Source organism: Dipteris shenzhenensis, chromosome 2, assembly GCF_047967505.1.
Source record: "Dipteris shenzhenensis isolate YYH24624 ecotype China chromosome 2, Dip_SZ_1.0, whole genome shotgun sequence".
NCBI classification, from domain to species: Eukaryota; Viridiplantae; Streptophyta; class Polypodiopsida; order Gleicheniales; family Dipteridaceae; genus Dipteris; species Dipteris shenzhenensis.
The window spans coordinates 7,378,001-7,400,255 of record NC_141597.1 but is presented as its reverse complement, the minus strand read 5'-3'; the positions used below and the strand labels follow the sequence as shown (position 1 = coordinate 7,400,255).

The following is a 22,255-nucleotide window of genomic DNA, read 5'->3' as shown; positions in this document are numbered from 1 at the left end:
GCAAGCTCATTCTGAAGCAGCTGCTATCTTGTTGAGGTCCCACTAGCTGTACAACAGATTTATTTGCCAGCAGCTGTCATTTGGATGCCTTTGAAGCCGCTTTCTTCAAGAAATATTTTGCAAATAGTACACTTTTTAGGGCAGATTTGGTTCTTCCTTGGTGTTGTTCTAAAGCTGCCTGACAGAGGTCACAAACTCTGTTTTTGTTCTGTCTTTCAAGCTTCATTTGGAGCAGACTTTTCTCGTATCTTTGCTATCTAGTTCAAAGAAGCACAGCATTGTTCTTGGACTGGTCAAACAGTCCATCTTTTTTTTTTAATTGATACAACCAAGCTGCATTTGCCTAGCCAGGTATTGGCTTCTCGAACAACCTTCTTTTGTTGGTGCAGTATAATTCACAGCACGTGAACTTTTGGGACTGTTTTGCATTCACCCTTGAAGATGGATCAGGATCAAAATAAAAATCCGCAAGGTGTTTTTGGAGTTTCGGCCCAAGGGGATAAATCGGATGGCACAATTATTTCCACAATTATTCCTTGTGGAGTTTTATGGTAAAGAACCTATTGGCTGGCTATATTACAGGTGAAGATGCATGTCCAAGAGATGCAATTACTGCTCATGGAATACCTCAGCAAGGACGTAATCCATGTGATAGGCAGCAAGCTCGGGTGAGACCAGCTGTACCAATTACACCTACTACCCCTACTCAGCATCAGAGAAGATGGGAGGCCCAACCCTTGTCACTTATTGACTTGTTTGTTAAGAGGTCCATATCCCTTCATCAAAGACTTCGAAGCAAGATTGGGATGCCTTAGGTAATATGGATAAGGTAAGGGATTAGGCTAGGGTCTCTTTACTTGAAAAGAGAGCTTGACAGTGTCAGAGTGCAAAAGGGGGACTCAATGTAAGATTATTTAACTAAGATCTAGGATCTTAGAGAGCAGTTGTTGAACATTGATGAAGTTATACTTGATAGTCAGCTTGTATCTACAACTCTAGATTCTTTGCCAGATTCTTACTTCTCTTTTCGTACTTCACTGAATTTGTCTATGAGTGGTAGTAAAGTTCCCCTTACTTCTTTTAGAAACTTGTGGTAGTGAAGTTCCCCTTATTTCTTTCAGAAACTTGTGGCATTGTTATTGTTGGAATATGAAGCCAAAGTGAGTCAAAAATGAGTGTACTAGGTGTCTAGGGGGTGTTTTATAGTCTAGTGAGTCCTAGACATGCCACGTGTCATATTGGGAATTATCCCATATACACTATGGCTTTCTAGAGTCTAGTGTCACACTATATAGTGTTGTACTTGTCTTGAGTCTTTTGACATCAGTCAACATCAAGCTATCTACATGTGAGTATTGGTTATCATTGCCTAGTACTTGTTCTTTCATTTTCTTTCCATTTTGCCTTTCCATTATGCTTTCCATATTTCCATTCCGTTTCTAGTTAGCTTGGCATTCTCCTACCGCCATGTCTCTTCATATGGTATCAGAGCCATGTTCCTAGCCCTGCTCTCTCTTTCCCTTTCCCTTTCCCTTCCAAGAGGTTGAGGTGAGGGAGGCCAATGAAGCTACTCTAACTCCTCCTCCTTGGAAGGCTGCCCTCTTCTCTCCTTCCTTGAGCTCTCTTCTCCATGCCATGATCTGCCACCTCTCTTCTCCTTCCTTCAGCTACATCTTTCTGTGACTTGCGGACGATGTGTGCATTAGGGGTATGCTTCAACAAACATTGTGAATTAAGACTAGTCCTTTTCGGTATTGACCCTCCTGGCCACATGGCAGCCTGCCACTAGCCAGGCCTATCCAACTTGGTTCCAGCCTGCTTCCAGGCCCTTGACCTGGTCCATTCTGCACTCCATTCAGTCGCCTATCTGCCCTTGGCATCCCTCTAGCTGCACCTTTTCCAGCCCTTCTACTTCTTCTCTAGCTCCATATAGTCCTCTTCAGGCTCCTGCGCTCAAAAGAGCCGGTGAGAGGGGGCATCCTTGCTTCACCCTGATCGTGCCCTCAACCCAACCAGATAGACCTCCTAAGGCGCGGACTCTCCCTCTAACAGACTTGTATAGGCACATCACCCCCCAAATCATAATCTCTAGAATCTGCATCTCCTGTAGCCTTCTAATCACAATAAATCTGTGCTTTCATGCTCCAATTATACGAAATTGGCCAACTGCTTCATATCAGATATCATATAAGTGCAACCTCCTAATTCCGAAAATGAAATGCAACTACCAAGAACTATCAATGGAAATGTACATTTCTGGTGGTGAAACATCAAAATGTAGAACATCTGCATTGATTAAGCCAATACTCTTCCAATAGGATGGGGACTGCATAACCCATCCTAAATCTCAGCATAGCACCAGAATTTTAATAAACATCCCTGGATCCCATCACCATCATATCAGCTGCTTATAGTGAATCCCTTCGCTATATTTCCAAGTGGGGTGTTTTTCCTTTTTTGGAGGGGGGGGACTAATGCAATAGAAAATTTTTGCCTGTATACATCTGGGAAACCACATTACTGCAAAACCTATGGCCACACATGCAAATGTGGAGAGTAAAAGAGATATTCAGCCCTAAACGCTGGCATTGAGACGAAACAGTGATCATCATGGGGGCATGGTCGTAGACCACTTTGAAAGGTACATTGGAGGACTCAGGCATAATCGCCAGCAATCATAGAAAAATCTGTCAGGTCAAAATCCAGCTAGTCTACTATCTAAGGTTGGCAGCCATTGTCGCTCTAAAATTTCATGAATTGTTGCAAGAATACCAGAACTTCTCATACGCATTCAAAACCATGTCTCTAAAGAATGCTTCATCAAAAATGAAATATGCAGGTTGACTCAGCTGACATCTGCAAAAACATGGCACATCACTAAGTGGCAAGCATGCTCCAAAGGTTATCCCTATCTTTAGTGAAATGAGGCAAGGGAGTGCATTTTGCACATACAAGATTAATAATATGGATAGACAATGAAGTCCGACTCCTTTCCGTATATAATCTACTTTTCAGATGACTGCGGGGATTTTTAACAGATCCTTGGCAGACTTTAATCTGAACATGGACATTCACACCATTAATTGGTTTATTGAATCATCTACTAAGACATATTACCTTTGTGTTGAAGAATCTACTTGTGAAAAAGCTTGAAAGAGCAGCAATTGCTTGCTCTGAGGTATACCCAATCCTGTAAAGGTCACATTAAATTGTGTTAGAGGAGGTCCAATCCAACGTTAAGTGATTTGTCACATTACGAATCAATCAGATGTCTCATGATTTAAAATTTAATAGCTGAGAATTTATATGTACCGGTATCTTTAACTGCAAAAAGAAGGTGAACGGAATCCACATTTTCACTTTGAACCGACACAGAAACAGCCACCTCTCCTCTCTTTGTAAACTTAATACCGTTGCCTGCCACCATGAACTCACTGTCAACTAGATAATTCATGGACCAAAGAAAATTGATTCAAAATTTTTAAGAACCCTATGATTCTGAAAACTGCAAAGACCACAAAAAATCATTGGCTGAAACCAAATCTCACCAATCAAGTTCACAAATATCTGAAGCAACCTCCCTGGATCCCCAATAATCTGCTCAGGAACATCTGCATCGAAACTACAACAAAGTTCCAAGCCACTTTTACGGGCACGTGCTGCTAGCACTGATACAGCATGCTCTAGCTGGTCGAACAATGAAAATTGAATAATCTCCATCTCCAGTTTTCCTGCTTCTATCTTGCTGAAGTCTAATATGTCTGTAATGAGTCGTAACAGATGTTGTGCTGCAAAGTGCACCTAAACCAAAAATAACTCGATTTAAGGAGAACCCAATTGGCATCCCCAGTTTGGGAAGATTTATAATTTGGGAGGAATTAAGTTTGGGAAGTGCACCTAAACCAAAAATTAACTGAAATGAAGGAGAACCAACTGGCATCCTCAGCTTGGGAAGATTTATATTTTGGGAAATAAAGTAAAAGTTTTGAGATAAACCACGTACATAATCAAGATGCTCTTGTTGCTCTGAGGTTATCTGCGTGTCAAGGCAGAGTTCTGTAAAATTTATGATTGCATTCAAAGGGGTGCGAATTTCATGCGACATGTTAGCAAGGAATTCAGACTTTGATCTGTTTGCTGCTATGGCAACATCTTTGGCTTTCTCCAGCTCCAGTTCTATTCTCCTTCGCTCTTCAATTTCTTTTGCAAGGATGTCATTGGATTGAGCCAGATCCAATGTTCTTTCCTTGACCTGAAGGGGAATTCTCACATGAAAAACATGAAATTATGCAGCAAGAAGTTTTCATACATTTGCTCCTGTCATCTGCAAATAAGCTAATCTGAAGATAAGCATAGCTACAACCTTGAGCTCAAGTATCAAATGATGACTAGCAATTTGATGTGCCATGCTATTGAACGCCTCCTTCAAGTCAGCTATCTCATCACGAAGGAAAACTTTTCCCGTTTTTACCCTTGTTCTCATATCACCGTCACCAAGAGCTTCTGCAGCTTTTCCAAGTTCAACAATTGGTGAGGTAAAAATCTGAACACAAGAAAACAGATTCTTGTCAGCAACCAAACAATATTATTGACAATAATCTATTCTAATTTTTGGTATATTTAAAGTAAAGTATCATTCTTGTTAATACTAATTACAAATACAGAACATAACCCCTGCCGTGGTTGCAAAAGTCTTGGCTGAATTCTTATCTATGGAGCGAAAGAGATAAAAAGCCAGGCTTTCCTTTGTTTCATATCCCGTGACTATGAGAGTCAAAGCAACCTAAGGAAGCATAAAATGAAAGGACTTAGTTAGTGAAAAGCCAACATGGAGGAGTGGGGGGTGGACTGTGCAATTTTATCCTGTGGAGAAAAGAGAATCTTATATCCAGATCCACAACAAGTCCTTAGAGCCATTTCTGCCTTGGAGTCACCACACTATTGATCCAATATCTCTTTAATGGAAAAATGATATGAGACCATATGGCAAGTAACATGTCATAGACGATAGATTACGATGTGTCAATTTATGTCAAACCTTTTCCTTTGTGCGCATGGGAATAATCATGCCTGATCTTTAATTTTGTGTTGTAGCTATTCGCTATCAAAACATATTACAATCATACCTGGCCTTTTCCATCATTTACCCCATGTCCTTTGTGTTGTTTTCCCTAGTGTGCTGGCTATGCCAAACCAGTTGATCTTGCATGTAACTTGCCAAGATCTGATACCATTCTTCAAGTCATTTTAATGACTTGTGACTTGCCAAGGACTAGATCTGGACCCTAGACTTTAACTATTATTGTTGACAATTGCCAAAATCACCTTGTATGTGTCACCAAGTTGTAAATACTCCAAGTCAAAGTTCCAATTGACCATTTATTTGATCAGAATTATAGATTTCTCCATTTATTTAAGTATGGTCAAAGAGTTATTTTCTAATTGGTCAAAGTATTGACTTCGGTCAAAGTTACCTAACCCTAGTTAAGTAAGACTAACCTTGGTTAGGGAGACTGGGCTCATGCCAAGAGGGTTAACTATATTTAACCAACGTATTTACAATCAGAGAGTGTTGGTTTCGACCGACAAGACTTGGCTTTAGCCAAGGAGGGTTGACTTTGGTCAACCAAGTTATTCCCAACTCCGGTCTGAGAGTCTTGGCTTTAATTCACGCGCCTTGACCCTTAGTCAGCGCTTCTTAATTACGGTCAAGAGGGTTGACCTCGATCAACCAGAGTATTCTCTATGTTATGTGTGCACATGTGCTTAGTGGGGATGCCCACAATGACTAGAAATAGCCTAGAGTCTTATTTACGAAAGTGCTAACATTTAATGGGCGCCATGGTGGTATGTTTCATTAAAGGGCTGCAGATACCAAGAGGGGTAAATGCCCTATATTTAAGGGAGGCTAAGGCTGCTTAGCACGAGGAGTCTACAACACCATGTGACCAAGGACTACAAAGATTCTAGAGCTGCCCTATGTGGCATATAATTACGATAGTAGTCTAGGAATTTGACAAAGTGGCAAGTTGCCAAAAAGAATGAGCCATGGGCTCTCGTAAAGAACTGTATTCATGTATGTTTTGGATGTTCAGCAACGAGCTGAGAAATCATTGCACTCACAATTTTCATTTGAAATAAAGACCTTACCAGGGGGGTCCACCCTTGGTTTTGGGCCCTCGTGTGTTTGCAGAGAGAGGCAAAGAGAGAGAGAGAGAGAGAGAGAGCGTTGAATGTTCACGTGGCCTTAAACCATGTTTGTTGGAGAGAGATTCAAACGACGAACGATTGTATTGGAGAGAGATTCAAACGACGATCGGTATCATTGGTATCAGAGCGCGGTTCAACCTCTTTTTCAAGAGGTGACAATTCTGGATCGTGGAAAAAATTGGTAGTGTCTTTTAATCATGGGATAATGCTAAGGGATGGAACACCATGATTTTTGCTAAGCTCTATGAAGGGCGACTTGGGTGTGCGCTCCAGGTGTTGGCAATAGCCAGGGAATAATTCACTAGTATGGTGTGCTGACGAGAGGAGCATACGGCGCCAACACATATTTCTAACTACGGGCCAAAAGGCGAACGTTTGTGTTGCCGCTATCATGCATTAAAACAATGGGCGTATGTGCAAGGCTGCATAAGCCTAGCTATTCCCTGCCAGGCCGACCAGGTATCCGGGAGTTGATGGAAAACCCAAGTGGTAACCAGAAATTGAACGGGCGAAAGGATTTTGACGACGAATTTTGGGATGCTCGAATAATTTTTGACACCAGCAATTATACTAGGTTAAGCTAACCAGATCAACGATACCCAGATCACCTAACCAAACTCTAGTCAAGTTAGCGAGGCAATCAGCTAATGTGGCAACCAGTTCAGTCTGTTGGCATGGCAGTGTAGCGCTGACGTGGCGACCACATATAGACATATGGCAAAGCAGACAGTAGAGTGCTGACATGGCAGTGACATGTGGCAAAGCGGACAGTAGAGTGCTGATGTGGTAGTGCAAGTACAGAGCTAACACGTGGCAGAGGCACTATCATGTGGCAAAGTTGGGCAGCTAACCAGAAGAGCAAACTAGCCTGGTTAGTCTACCGAGACTACAGCGAGTCCGTTACACTTTTTTTCAACAAAAAAAAGACAGCTTTTACTTGTCAGTATTTGCCAATCTGTTAGTAATTACCTGTCAGAAAACAGCAGAACATCAATGAAATTGCAGTGGAATAAAGAGAAAATATGCATGCCTTTGAACCGAGGAAAGGAAGCTAGATGCAATTTTTGACGCTTTTGCTTTACCCAGAAAGGGGCAACATAGCACACATGCCTTGTAGTGACAGCCAGTTGCTCGCACAAATCTGGAATAACCTGTGGATGCAATATATCTCTTGTTGAGGGGATTTCCAGCTTGGACAAAAAGGATTGTGTGCATCATTATCATCCTGTCAAGTGTAAGTTGACCATGTGCAGTTTGGAGGACTCAAAAAAAATTTCTTGTACCAAACGCTTTATCAAACTACCTGATAAATTGCATGGCCTTCTCTGTATGACCATACTGGTCATTAAATGTGGCAAACCTAACAGACTTCCCACCTTCTTTGAATTCTTTTAGTCTTTGCTTTCTTAGCTACATGCTTTCCCTTGGATGACTTCTCCTTCTTATGCTTAGGCTCTCATGACCCAGATGAAGAATACGAAGATGAAGATGAAGAGGTGGAACTGGAAGAAGAGGAAGAAGAACTTGAAGAGCTGTGGTGATGTCTGGCCTTTTTCTTCCTAGAATGTGAACTCTCTTCTTGGCTACCTCCTTTTCTCTTTTTGTTGTCCTCATAATAACGAGGCTTCTTACTCTTCTTGAATGCATCATCTGAAGGAAGAATAAGAGCTATACTCAGGGATATCTTCTTGCCAAAGTCGTACTAGGTTGGTCCAGAGGGAGCTTTCTCAGTCCTTTCCTTTGCAAAAGGTTGTACCAATCAGCAAAATAAAGGATCCCTTCTTGCCTCTACTAGCTGAGCAAGCACAGTTCTCTGTAAAAACTCTCCTTGTTAGATTGCATGCCCTCTTCCTGCCTAACCTGGTTAGTATTGGAGTCCCCTCATGGGGCGAATGAGCATGGTCTTGCAAAGCCATCTCTGCAACTTGGCCTGAGTTTTGTCAACCTCACACAAAAGGGTTACCCTTGTGGGTTCTCGTTTGGCCACGTCAACCCATCTAGATGTCTCCTCAATAACAAATTGCTTGCTCGCTCGCAATTTGTGCCTCGACAACCGGGGTACTCCCTGGAATTGTGTATGGTTGTGACCTCTTGCTGGAGCAACGAGATATCCTGTCTGAGTCCCTGAATGAGACCAGCCTGCTCCCGTATGGCGCGAGCCTGTTCCTGTATGATGCAGCTCTGCTCCTAGTTGAAGCAGACCTGCTCCTGTGCAAAGCGTGTCAGCTCCATCTCGTGCTCACGGATACTGTGTACCTCCATGAGCAATGTCTCCCAGGCCTCTGGTGTGTCAGCCCGCCCGTGTCCTAGCTGAAACTAGAATGGCTGTGACATGAAAGTATGGGGATAAGTCCGAAAGCTAGGCGGTGATGACTGGGTGAGCTAGGTGAGGTACGGAGATGACAACGGAATGGATGAGGTCGTCCCAATGGGATGGGGGAGCGTGGGCTGACTGAGAGGGAGCAGGGAGAGAAAAGTTGAGGCGTAATGCTAAGCAGTGTATGACACTTGCGAAGTAGGTGTATGACACTTGAGAGAGCTGTAACAAGAGAGGAAGTGAAGGAAGCAACCGACATCATGGGTATGAGTATGTCACTGATAGTGGCTGTAACAGAAGAGGAAGGGAAGGAAGCGACCGACGTCATGGTATGAGTATGTCAATGATAGTGGCTGTAGCTGGGGATATAGAGGCTGTAGCTGAAACTAGTGCTGAAGTGGAAGTTGAAGTCAAAAGTGAGGATGTAGAGGGAGCTGACACTGGAACTGAGACTGAGACTGAAGCAGGGGCTGAAGTCGAAGTAGAGAGAGGGAGCTGAGACTGAAGAGGTGGATGTCGATGAGGAAGATGACGATACCACCGAAGTGGATGATGTGGCGTTCTTCGTTATTATTGATTTCCTGTCCACTCCACGCATGTATTCACGTCCTCTATGCTCGGTTGCTTTGGAATCATGTCCTCTTTCTTATCTCTCCCTTTGTCTTTGTAATTACCTCGCTCTCCTTTCCCCATGTTTTTTTTTTGGGCACTAATTCCAGACTTTTTCTTTTTGCAGGTACGTGGAGCGGTACCATCTAGGGGCTGTGGTCCCTCATGAGGGCCCGCTGACCCCTAAAACGATATCATTTTGACAGCACTAGCCTGTTAGAGTAGTGTAGAGTGGGCTGTAGCAGTGGTAGGAGTAGCTGGCCAGCCTAGGGACTGCAACGAGGTCAGCAAGGCCGTCGATGGCAGCAAATGGCGAACGATGAAGACCAAGGCTCAGGCGTGGGGCAGTCGGGACTTGGACAAGGGCAGACGGAGATGGATGCCCAAGAGGGAATGGAGGGGAAGGCGGAAGGAGCAGACGGAGGTGGAGAGCAGCGCGGTGGAAGAGCAGTGGAGATGGAGAGAGAGAGCAGCAGGGTGGAGAGCAGCGGGCGGAGGAGCTACAGGCAGGAGAGCGGAGAGGAGATGGGCTGGGCGAGGAGTTGCAGATGGGCGGAGCTGCAAGCAGGGAGGGAGAGGTACGGGCAGAGCAGCGAGCAAGGAGGGAGAGAGAGCATAAACATATTATGGTCTACACCCAAAGAGGAATGCTCCAAAGAGAGAGAGAGAAGTAGAAGTAGAATTTTATTATCGTCCTCGGGGGGCCAAAAAATGACCCATGGGACCTAATCCTCAGTACAAAAATCTCCTCCACTGTGGAGGGGTCAAGAATTTTCAAGTTCTTGACGGTACAAAAAAAGACCAGTGACAAAAGATCCCAACGCTGTCGGAGAGGCAGTGGAGAGAACTGACGAGATCTGAGTGGTGTCTGCCAGTATCTGCTGATAGTCGTCTCTGATGTGTGCATATTGGGGGCAGTGTAAGGCTATATGTGCCTCTGTCTCTACTGTCTGCGAATCACAGAATCTACAAACTCTGACATGTCGCGGCAGATTTAGCCAAGCTCCTATCTCTATTGCCAAGGTATCTAACCGTGTGCGGAATCTGGCAATATTCCTGCGATAGAGAAGAGGTATGGGAGTACTGATGTATGGCTGAGCAGGGGCATCTGGTGTCATGAAAGATGACCAGCATAAAGGATTTATTTGATCTTGATAGTATTCTAGCTTTGTCCTCTTTTCTGCTGTCAACCATTGGGTTTGTAGAGTGCATGGCAGGGACAACTGGAATTCTTGCATTTTGACCTTTTCAAGGGGCGTAGTCAGGTATGATTCCACTTTCCATATGCTGAACCATTTCCTTATATCTGTCCCCCATCCTGTGCAGATGATCTTGCTTTTATGATTCTTCTGAAGTTTCATACTAGCAGTCCATGCTCTATGTGGCAATCTTTCTTTTGGCATTTGTTGTACTTCCACTAGGTACTGCATCATAGAGAGAGAGAGCGAGAGAGAGAGAGCCGAATCTTCATGAAAGCTTAAACCATGCTTGCTGGAGAGAGATTCAAATGACGAACGGTTGTATTGGAGAGAGATTCAAACGGCGATCGATATCTTTCAATGTATGTCTTGTCTTTTGAAGCACGATTTATGCGTCTTTCCTTTGAAATGTTGTTTTGTGTATCACGCTTGTTTCTTGCTAGCTGGGCTGGGCTTCAAATTGCACTCTGCTACAGCATTGACTTTTCTACAATTGATTGCAGTATGTCTACTTTCAATCTGCCTTTGAATAAAAATATTCCCATGCTGATAGGATTGCCGAGTTGCTGAAAAAATCTATGGACCATGCACTTCAAATTTGTTATCATCAGTGTCAAATTAGTTCCCAAATCAGTCTGTCAGGGATGCCCCCTAGCCCCCTTTTTATTCCTTTTTGTGGTTGAGGCTATGAGCTATTACATTAGAGCTCAAGCTGGGATCGTAGGGCTCAGGCTTCCTCTGAGGCAGGAGGATGAGCTCTTAGACAGTGAGTTGGCAGATGACACGGCTGTTTTTTTGAGACTCCAAGTGACCTGCCATGGTGGTCATCCAAAAATCGAGCCATTCCACATGACTGGCTGCCTTTGAATCTTTTCACGAGAGGTGGGTGGAACTCTGCGAAGTGTGTTTCTGAAGCAGCCCCAAGCTTTCAGAATAGCAGCCATGAGAGGGGAAGGGGGAGATTTTGAGATGGGCTGAAGTAAAGATCCATATGCTGCTGTCCAACCTATCTCCCCCATGAGAAGAGGTACAAGACTGAATGATGCATGAGAAAAAATCCTTCTAGGGCTCCTGTCCAAGCATCAATCCACGTACTACAAACTTGCAGAGCAAAGCCATACACTGCAAGTTTGGGTCAATAATATTGAGACCCCCTTCTCCTGTGGGGAGAATGAGGGTCTCCCAAGCCACCCTGGCTACAACATCTGAGGTGCCATCTAAACCGCTCCATAGGAAGTTCTTGATAGGTCTCATGAGCTGAGCGATACAACCTCTAGATCTACACCAACATGAGCAAACAAAGCAGGCAATGGCCAATAATACCTGGTTCACAACCACAACTCTGGATGCAAGGTCAAGCTGAACTCCAAAAGATGAGTTTCCTCCTGATACTCTCCAACACGGGAGCGAACTGCTGTGCCGGAGAGATGCCCAACCCAACCTGGCATCCCAAATATCTGACGGAGACTCCCCTCTGAATCCAAGTGAACCCTATGTCAATCCCCCAGACTGGAGTGTCCTCATCACTGATCCAAAAGCCATTGTATTTGTTCCAATTAATGTGTGCACCTGCCGCAATGCAAAACAAATCCAATGCCATCCTGAATGAATTCAATGTCTGTGGAGTGGCATCCAAAATTAAATGTAGTAGTCTAGATGGGAGAGGGGACCTGCTTCTATTGTATGCGCTTGGCAGGCCTTTATGAGACTTCCAGAGGATCAGAGACTTTTAGGAGTTGGCCACCTCAGAGGGAGTGCACTCAGGATACAGCAGATACAGGTAGCCATTCCGCCAGAGTGGATTTACACAGATGACTTGCTGCTCACAAAGTCCACTTGGTGGGGAGCGTTTTCAGGGACGGGCATTCCGTTACAGATTATTGCACTGCAGGATGCACATGAGGATACCCTTGTCTTTGATGTTCAGTCGAGAGGCAAACTTATCAGATCTTCTGATGATATTCTTTTGGAGGTTGCATTTCAGCCTGTCAGGATTGCAGGTTTCATGGAGTGGGGCAGGGACTCACAGTGGTATCTTGACCCTGATCATATTCTCCTTGCGCTGGGGTCTGGGAGACTCTGGCTGTATGGTGGTTCCCCTATTAGGTTCTTGCAGTGGGACCTAGGGGAGTGGGAATGGATTGATGAGGGGCACCGAGAGAAGAGCTTCCCCTTCTTTTGCTACACTTAGAAATGCCCGGAGGTTTCAGCTCAGTAGTAGAGATTGGAGGCCCTCCAGAGCGCCACATTGGGATAGTTTTCAGGTTTTCGCAGTTGTGCGGAAGATCTGGAAATCCCTCAGGAATAGAAAGATCACTCTATTCTTTTGGCTTTCTATTCATGGAGGGATTGCAATGAACCTGTGGAGATCCAGATTTGGGGCTAACCCTACTTGTCCTCATTGTCATTGGACAGTTGAGTCAGTACAACATTGCCTTTAGGAGTGCAGATAGGCGAGGATGATCTGGAAAGGTGTTGCCAGGATTTTCAGCATCTTTCATACAGCACCTTTCTATATGACCTGGGGTTCAGTGGCTTGGTTATCTCTTACTGGCCCTCAAGTGTTTTTCGAGGGACATGATCCAGATCCAACTCTCATTGTACGGCGACACGCAGTGGAATCTTGTTCCCTCCAGCATGTTTCCTTCACTCCTTTCAGAGCTGCTCATGCCTCAGTAGACACGTCTTGGGAGATTTTGGCTAGCATTGCAACTTGGCATATTTGGAGAGCCAGGTGTACAGAGAGGATGGAGGGTATCCAGATTCACCCTTCCCAGGCTATGGCCAGTATTTGGACCGACACAGTACACACTTTGATGGCCATTTAGGCGAGCATGCACGGATCCTCCAAATCAGCCATTGCCAGGAGAGTTACTTTTTTCAAAGTTTGCAGAGGATCTCCCTTCTTCTCAGAGTCTTCCTCAGGGTTGAGATGGCATTTTCAGCCTCCGCCCTGGTTCTTCTTTAGCTCATTTTGAGCTGTTTTTTCCTCATGCATTGCATGATGTACTCCCGCATTTGAGCTTGCTCTCGCGGTTTTCTTTCATACTTAATGAAGTACTTTTCTTGAAAAAAAAAACAAAACAACATCACATGAAGGATATCCTTTAAACTTCAGTAGGATATATATTCATTTTGCTTTTTTTTAAACCTTTTTCTGTAGGATGAATAATCTGTTATAGAGCAACAATCTTTATGTTGAGTAGACATAAGAAGCCTCTTTAGCCTTCCACAAACATTTATAGTCCTCCCCCCCCCTCCCCCCTCTCTCTCTCTCAAGGAGGGGAAATGGGCCGTGGTCCGAGATGGTAGGTTGTTGACTGGCACCCGTCGGGCTCCCACCCGTACCCCCTAGGGGGACGGGGCCTATGAGACTCAGGTTTTCGAGACCCTAGACTGCACCATTTGGAACTGTAATGGCACCTTATGGTCAGACCCAGGAAACTTCTCGGAGTCTTATACAGGACGAGACATAGTCTTTTACACGGAGACACACCAGAGCCCAGAGCGTCCACTACCGATAGTCAGTGGCTACACATGGGAGTCAGCCTTCAGGGATGAGACGAGGGATACAGGTTGAGTCCAAGGATCAGGCGGGGTCACACTACTGTACAGGTCTTCCCTCGCTGGAGCCATCTCCATTGAGAGGAAGGACGCACACTCTCGATTCATGTGGATCCGGATCCGACACACAGACACCCGTGACCTTTTCATAGCAATATGCTACTTCCCGCCAGACACATCCCACTTCGCCAGAGTGGCACGAGAAGAGGGTGAGACATCTCCATATGCACCCTTACATCAGGATATCCCAGACCTTTCAGCCCGCGGGGAAGTTCTCCTTGTTGGGGACTTCAACGCCAGGACGAGTACGCGACAGGCACCACTCCTAGACTTCCGAGACGACTCTATCATGCTTCCAGACATGGACCTAGATGGAGCAGGTATGACTAGGACCTCATCGGACCGACACGGGCCTGTTACACCATATGGACATGCGCTCCTTGATTTGGGCAGGATGCATGATCTCATCATCTACAACGGGCTCAACCTATGGCCCTCCTCAGGTGGTTTTACTTGCTTCCCACACAGGGGGGGCACTAGTGTAGTAGATTACATCATGGGATCCCCTACCTTCACTTCATGTATCACCGACTTCACCGTAGCACCACTCCCTCCAGGAGCCGATCACACATACCTATTCTTCACTATCGCCACCCCATGCTTAGCCACACCACACACACCACATAGGAAGCATGACACCTACCACGACATACACTTTGATCACAGCCTATCACCGGCTACTCTGGACGCCTAAACAGGCTCCTAACCTACATCGATCACATACCACTCATAGAGGACCGTGCTGCCCTGATTAGTCACACACTCCACGAGGCTGCCCTCCAAATCTTTCCCCACACCACACGGTCCACTAGACCACCACCTCTTGGTTCTGTACCCTGCAACAATTGGTACGATGCGGAGTGCAAGGCTTATCGCCGACAGCTCCGACTTGAAACCAGATGTCACCTCCCGAACACACCAGACACGGTATGCAAGTACCGACATCTCGTACGTCGGAAGAAGCAAGCTTTTCTCCCTGCCTTGTGGATGGGTGAGATAGTGTTAATGGTCCAAGTGTGTGGAAATCCCAAACAAACCGCTTCATTAAAAAGCTTTGCTAAGATCGGGGCTAGGAGGTTAATCCCATATGCAATGAACTCAGTGCATAGTCCCTCATGATCCTTCGCTCGGCCATTATGAAGTTTCATTACAACATCCTTTACCCCTCCTCTAGTGAAGAGGGTGCAGGATGTGGCACGAGGCATGTGTGAGAGGCTAGGGACTGGCTGATTTGGGATGTCATAAAGTGTGCGTGCATAATCAAACCAGATCTAGGTGTCAGTGAGTGGCGGAGGGGACCGTCCTTCTAGAAATCTCCGCCAGAAGTCCTTAGAGTTGTTACTAAACAAAATGTTCAGTAGCTCCTCCTCGTTTCGACGAACGAAGTCTAGTTTCTTCCTTCGTACCAGTCTACGGTATTCACGTAGCGTATCTGGTGCGCTCGGAAGACTGTTTTTGGTTTCGAATCTGAGTTGACGGCGTAAGGCCTTACACTCATCATCGTACCAACTATTACAGGGTACGGTTCCAGGGGTGGTGGGCGGGTGGAGCGGGTGGTTTGGGGAAAGGTGTGAATGGCAGCCTCGTGTAGTGAGTGGGTGACAAGGGCAGCACGATCCTCTAAAAGGGGTATGAAGTCAATATAAGCGAGAAGTATGTACAGACGGCCAGAGTAAGAAGGTGAGTGATCCCGATCAAAGCGTATATTGTGGTTGATGGAGTAAGCACTGAGTGGGGTGGAAGGTGCTGTGCGAAGGGAGGTGGAGATGCGAAAGAAGAGGTATGTGTGATCAGCCCCTAGGGGGAGAGGTGCTACAGTGAAGTCAGTAATGCGAGATGTGAAGACAGGGGATCCCATGATGTAATCAACAACACTGGAGCCCCCCCCATGTGGAAAGCATGTGAAACCACCTGAAGCGGGCCATCTGTCAAGACCATTATAGATAATGAGATCATGTATTCTGCCCAGGTCTAATAGGGCCTGCCCATAGGATGAGAGTGGACCTCGCCTGTCAGCCGAAACCCGTAGCATACCTGCCTCCTCAAGGTCAACATCTGCCAGTAGAGTGGAATCATCTCTGAAATCAAGAAGTGGTACCTGACGGGTCCTTGTCCTCGCGTTGAAGTCCCCCACTAGAAGGACTTCTCCACGGCTAGAAAAGTCAACGATGGACTGATAAAGGGCAGCAAATGGGGATGTCTCATCATCACCTCGAATATCTCTCGCAAAGTGGGAGGTCTCCGGGGGGAAGTAGCAAACTGCGACAAACAGATCCTGGCTATCCATGTGTCGTATCCGGATCCAAAGAAATCTGAAATGTGTATCTCTCTGCTCTACTGAAATGATCCCCCGAAGTGTGGATCTGAAAAGGACTACAACTCCACCTGAACCTCGAACTCCTTCTGTACCCCTCGTCTCATCTTTGTAGGCAGACTCCCATGTATATCCGCTGACTATTGGGAGAAGGCGCTCTGGACTCTGATGTGTCTCTGTATAGAAGACTATGTCGTGGCCTGTATAGGATTCTGAGAAGTTCCCTGGTTCTGACCATAAGGTACCATTACAGTTCCAAATGGTGCAGGACAGGGTCTCGGATATCTGAGTCTCATAGGCCCCGCTTCCCTATGTAGGGGAGGGGGCAGGTGTCCTACGGGGGCCTGTAAGAAGTCGTCCCTCTCGTACCACTGCCCACTTCCCCTCCTTTCGAGCCTGATCCCGCTGCTGTAGCAAAGAGCGCCTCTCCTCAACTTGTAGAGGTGTGAGGTCCTCATCCATAGAGATCGCTGGGCTGATCTCGAAGGACTGACCTGTGTCGTAGAGCTGAAAGTCGTGCCTGAGTGTCATGAAATCGTATGATCAGGGGTTGCTCTCGGTTGGGATCTCTCCCCACCCGCCATGCCCTCTCTATCCTGTGCTCAGCACACCCAGGGTAGCGGTCACGAACTCAGTCGCATCTACCATCGGTGTAGCCTCAGTGCGTGGGATCCCACGTACTCTGATGTTGAGAGCCTTACTGGCTCTCTGCTGCTGCTCCATGAGGGTAGCCGAAACGGTGACTCTTGCGGGTTCCCGTTTGGCCACGTCAACCCATCTGGAAGTCTCCTTAATAGCAGATTTCATGCTCGCAATCTGTGCCTCGACCACCGGGGTACTCCCTGGGACAGTGTGTATGGTTGTGACCTCCTGTCGGAGCTGCATGATATCTTGTCTGAGTCCCTGAATAAGACCCGCCTGCTCCCGAATGGCCCTAGCTTGCTCCTGTATGATGCAGCTCTGCTCCTGGTTGAAGCAGACCTGCTCCCGCGCGAAGCGAGCCAGCTCCATCTCACGCTCACGAAAACTATGTATCTCCCTGAGTAGGGTCTCACGGGCCTCTGGTGTGTCAGTCCACCCATGTCCATGCTGAAACTGTGGTGACTGTGGCATGAAAGAGTGGGACTGAGTCCGAAAACTGGACGGTGGCTGAGTGAGGAACGGAGATGACAGTGGAATGGGTGAGGCAGTCCCAACGGGGTGTGGGAGGATGGGCTGACTGAGAGGGAGAGGGGAGAGTGAAGCGTAATGCGGCACAGTGTATGACACCTCGGAAGTAGGTGTCATAAGCTGTGTGAGAGCTGTAACAGGAGAAGAGAAAAAGGGAACAACAACCGGCGCCATGGGCATGAGTATGTCACTAATCGTAGATGTAGATGGAGCTGAGACTAGAACTAGAGCTGGGCCTGAAGCGGGGACTGAGGTCGAAGTAGAGATAGAGATAGAGGGAGCTGAGGTTGGAGCTGAAAACGAAACTGACACTGTAGCGGGAGTTGAGGTTGAGGTTGAGGTTGAGGTAGAGATAGATGCTGAAGAAGCTGAGGCGGGTCCTAACTTTGCCTTGCTGTTTACCCTGAGTCCACTTCGGTTGTAACGTGTGTTCACATCCTCCAAATTCAGTTGTGTCGTTTGCTTTTTTTTGTTGTTGTTATTTTCGTCTTTCTTGGCTTTGTCCCCCATTCTCTTGGGGTGCGGGTGTAGATCTTAGTGTTAATGTTCAGCCGGGAGCGGGAGCACTAGTTCCCCCCCCATAATGGGAGGCACGTCTAGTGCGAGGTGGTGGAGAGGTAGTGCGGAAGCCTGAAGTGGAGAGGCAGCCAAGAGGTGGAGAAGGAGGAGAGGCTAAGATGGCAAGGGTTTATTTTATTTTATTATTATTATTATTTTAAAAGGTGGTTGTGGTTTCCCTTGTTTTTTTTTCCCCCCACGGAAAAGAGACCCAAAAAAAAAAAAAAAGGGAGGAGGGAGGGAGGGAGGTGGGTAGTGGCTGAGTGAAGGGGTAGCGCGGAGCGAAAGGGAGGGGGGGGGGGGGGGGGGGGGGGGGGGGGGGTGCGGTTAGCTGCAGCAGCGCCCAGGGAGGGCTGATTGGGGGGTAGCAGGGGGGGGGGGGGTAGCGGAGGGCTGAGCGGGGGGGTAGCAGAGGGTAGCGGGGGCTTAGCGGGGAGGCTGAGCGAGGGTGGCGGAGGGGTAGCGGAGGGCTGAGCGGGGGGGGGGGGGGGGGGTAGCAGAGGTAGTGGAGGGCTGAGCGGGGGGGCTGAGTGGGGGGTAGCAGAGGGCTGAGCAAGGGTAGCGGGGGGTAGCGGGAGGGCTGAGCGAGGGTAGCGGAGGGTAGTGGAGGGCTGAGCGGGGGGCTAGAGCTAGAGCGGGGGGGCTGAGCAGAGGGGTAGCGGGGGGGCTGAGCGGGGGGTAGAGGAGGGGCTGGGGCTGCCCGAACGGGAGGAGCAGCAGCTAGGTTATGGTAGCAAGAGACTCAGGTAAATGGGCTGTCTACAAGGATGGAAAAGTGATTATCACAGAGAGAGCAGACGTGAGAAAGGGAAGGAAGAGAAGAAGGAGAAATAGACAGCACATGATGGTGTCAGACCCAGGAGAAGAGAGCACAAGAAGGTTTGAAAATGGCGGTTTGGAACTGCAATGGCACCCTCTGGTCCGACCTAGGAGGTGTCCTAGAGACATACACTGACAGGGACATAGTTTTCTATACTGAGACACACAAGAGCCCAGAGAGAGGGCTGCCCACCATGACAAGATACACATGGGAGTCTGCCCATAAGAGGGAATTGAGGAGGGATAGTGGAGTACGAGGCTCTGGGGGTCTCTGTCCTCTTCAAATCACCTCTCAGGCCACTCCTTTCAGTGGTTAGGAAAGAGGAACGGCACATGTGGATTAGAGTTCAGCTACCAGAGGCACGACCGATCTTCATTGCGGTGTGCTACTTTCCTCCGGATACATCATCCTATGCACATGAGGTTGCCATAGAAGGGAACAGCCTGTATGAGAGTATACATGATGATATCACAGAGTTCTCTAGACAGGGTGACACCCTCCTCCTTGGTGACTTCAATGCACAGAAGGGAACAACCCGTATGAGAGTATACATGATGTATTCCACATGATGAGATTAACCGTATCATACGGTTAGACCTTCTTCAGCTCCACACATCTCGGGCTTGGGGGGGTATCAGGAGTTTCCCACCAAGACCTTGTTCTATCATGACCACTTTCTAAGGATATCGGAGCATGGAGGCCCCAGTACCTCGAGGATAGGAGAGTCTCACATGCCTTGCGGATTGCTATCAGACAGATACGAGTCTCGTCCCACCAGTTGTAGATTGAGGCTGGGAGAGCGACTGACATACCTAGAGAGTAGCGGATTTGTAGACTACGCACGATGGGGGAGGTCGAGACAGAGGAGCATTTTCTATGTGTCTGTCCGGCCTACTATGAGATCCGAGGGCGATACCACTGTCTCTTTTAAGAGGGGCTCGACTTCGGTCCACTCACACGACTGATATATTTCCTCGACCAGGTTTGCATTGGGCTCTACCAGATCAAGATGCGGAGACACAGAGATTCCCTTGAGCGGCAGGCCAAAGATCAGCTACAGTTGATGCCTCAGGACACCGAGCTATGATTTTTACGCATCCGAGCCAGCACCAGATGAGATCGAGGGGGTGAAGCTCGAGGAGACGAGAGCACTATGGATCAACAATGAGACCCATCACCAAGATGTGGCTGGACGAGAGACACGGAGACCACACACGACACGTAGGGCGACCAAAGCACGCAGGATTGAGATCCGACCTATCTCAGCCCTCCTCAGAGGGGACCGCCAGAGACGAGGCATTACTCTCGATGTAGCCCATCAGATACAGAGATCCAGGAGAGAGCGCCTCCCGCCATCGCAGGAGACAGCCTGGCAGACACAGATACGTGAGCTCTTTGCATCACATCAGAGGGCCATTAGGGAGCCAGGCTATATAGAGCCTGCAGATGTACTTGGAGCTCTTGCTTTGAGCAGCATTTGATTGCTCTTTTTCCTACTATATTTTCTATATTTTGTACTAGCTTTTTGCATTTTTAGCACTTAGCACTTGGCAAGGGCCTTAGTGAGCTCTTTACTTCAGCCCACAGTGGCTTGTATGGTTTACAAATATTTTGTATCTTGTCTCATAGACCCGCGAGGTCTCCTTAGTACACCTTTCCTTTCTTTCTTTCTTTCTCTCTCTTTCTCTCTCTCTCTCTCTCTCTCTCTTTTCGAGAACCACCAGGTTACCTGAATATATGGAACCTGAGCATGTACTAAGGGTGCTAGCTAGCTAGCTAGCTCTCAGCACTTGATACTCTTATGTTATTTTGCTACTCTGGTATTTTGATTCACTAGTTTAGCACTTTATCTTAGATCAGAATCTACAATTTATTCATGCCTATATAACGACAACAAATTCGAAACATCATATCTAGTGCAACCACATCAAAATGAGACATGCATGTACATCTCTAAAAATCCACCATAGATTGATAGGTCTAATGCTTTAGCTAATCCACCATAGGTTGATAGGTCTAATAACCTTAGCTAACCCAAGAGAGGCCATCACACCCAAAACCAGGAGAACAAGAAACACATGCGTGCGTGCGCGCACACACACACACATACAAATGTGTGTGTGTCTCTGTGTGCGCACGTGCCAAGGCCTTTGTCTTGAATTTTTTGCTTTTATTTTGGTTTCTAGCCTAATGATAGCCAACCACACGGTTATGAACCATAAATTCTACCATACATAAAATTATGGCCCAAGTCACAGCCTCTCATCACAATTATGTATGCTCTTAGCTCTTAGAGAAATTCCCTATAAGGAATCCCGGCCATGCCATTCCAAAAGCGAGAGAATGTGTTTCAAGTCCATTTACATGTTGGATACCAATGGTGGACAGCCTTTGATCTTACCATCAATACAACCCAAAAGAAAATCCCAGTGAGTGGGCTGCCAATATCCAAAGGCAGGGGTGGTGAGTTGTGAGAGCAAATGGCGCATCATGGCAGCCCAAGGCTGAGAACCCTGCATAAATTGCAGCATCATTTTTCCCTTATAAGCAAGAATATGTACATGGATGTTAAGAATATTGAGACCCCCATGCATCTTTGGTGAGCAGAGATGCTGAACCGAAAGCAATCTCAAACTTTTTTTGCCATGTTTGAAGCACCAGAAGGTTTTCATAACAATAGACACGAAAGAAGTAAGATCTCCTTTGCTGAACATAAAAAAGGCAAGTAAAATTGAATATATGCCATCAAAATGGCAAAGCCTGACAGGCAATGGCCAAGTGGCTAACTTCCAGTATTCAAGCTTTTTCTTTAGCTTTGCAAGTATCCAATTAGACTGTTGGTGACGAGTAATTATCGAACCTAACCAGTTGAATAGGTTGGGCAATTTCCCCCGGCCATAAAAGAGAATGCCATCCTTTGGAGTGCAAAGGAACCAACTTAGATTTCTAAAAATTGACATGAAGACCTGCGACCAAACCATATAAGGATAAGGCATGTATCATGGAGGATGGATCATGTTTAGTATTCCGAGGAGTAAAAAATGAATTATCAGCATAAGCCATAGTGTTGCTTCCACGAATCTCCAATCCATGCAGTATGTCGGTCGCCACCAAATGATCCATGTATTGAAGCATGGGATGCGTGGCAATGGCATATAAAAGAGCACTAAGTGGACAACCCTGACAAACTGAACAAGGAAGAGTCCATGCTTCAGAAATATCCCCAGAGAGTATGCAGGCAGCTTTATTGTCACTGTAGAGCCAAAAAATAACATGCTGCGATTTCTGACCAAAACCCAATGCATGCATAGTTTGTGACATAAAATCTCATTGGATTGTGTCAAATGCCTTGGCAATGCCAACCTGCAGTAATAAAACATCCTGCTCTATGTATTTGGCATATTCTATTCCAACATAAGCATTCGCAATGTTAT

The 22,255-nt window shown here is 46.7% G+C and overlaps 1 protein-coding gene across 1 annotated transcript in view; it reads right to left on the bottom strand.

Annotated features, from left to right (window-relative positions):
• The window catches only part of LOC147904290 (uncharacterized), a 79,150-nt gene that overhangs the window by 44,266 nt on the left and 12,629 nt on the right, over positions 1-22,255 (bottom strand). Inside the window, exons 5-9 of the mRNA XM_087385230.1 lie at positions 4,364-4,543; positions 4,004-4,252; positions 3,549-3,801; positions 3,313-3,417; positions 3,118-3,190 (exon numbers count right to left, since the gene is read on the bottom strand). Of these exons, the coding sequence (XP_087241356.1) occupies positions 3,118-3,190; positions 3,313-3,417; positions 3,549-3,801; positions 4,004-4,252; positions 4,364-4,543 (860 nt within the window). The remainder of the gene's footprint in view (positions 1-3,117; positions 3,191-3,312; positions 3,418-3,548; positions 3,802-4,003; positions 4,253-4,363; positions 4,544-22,255) is intronic.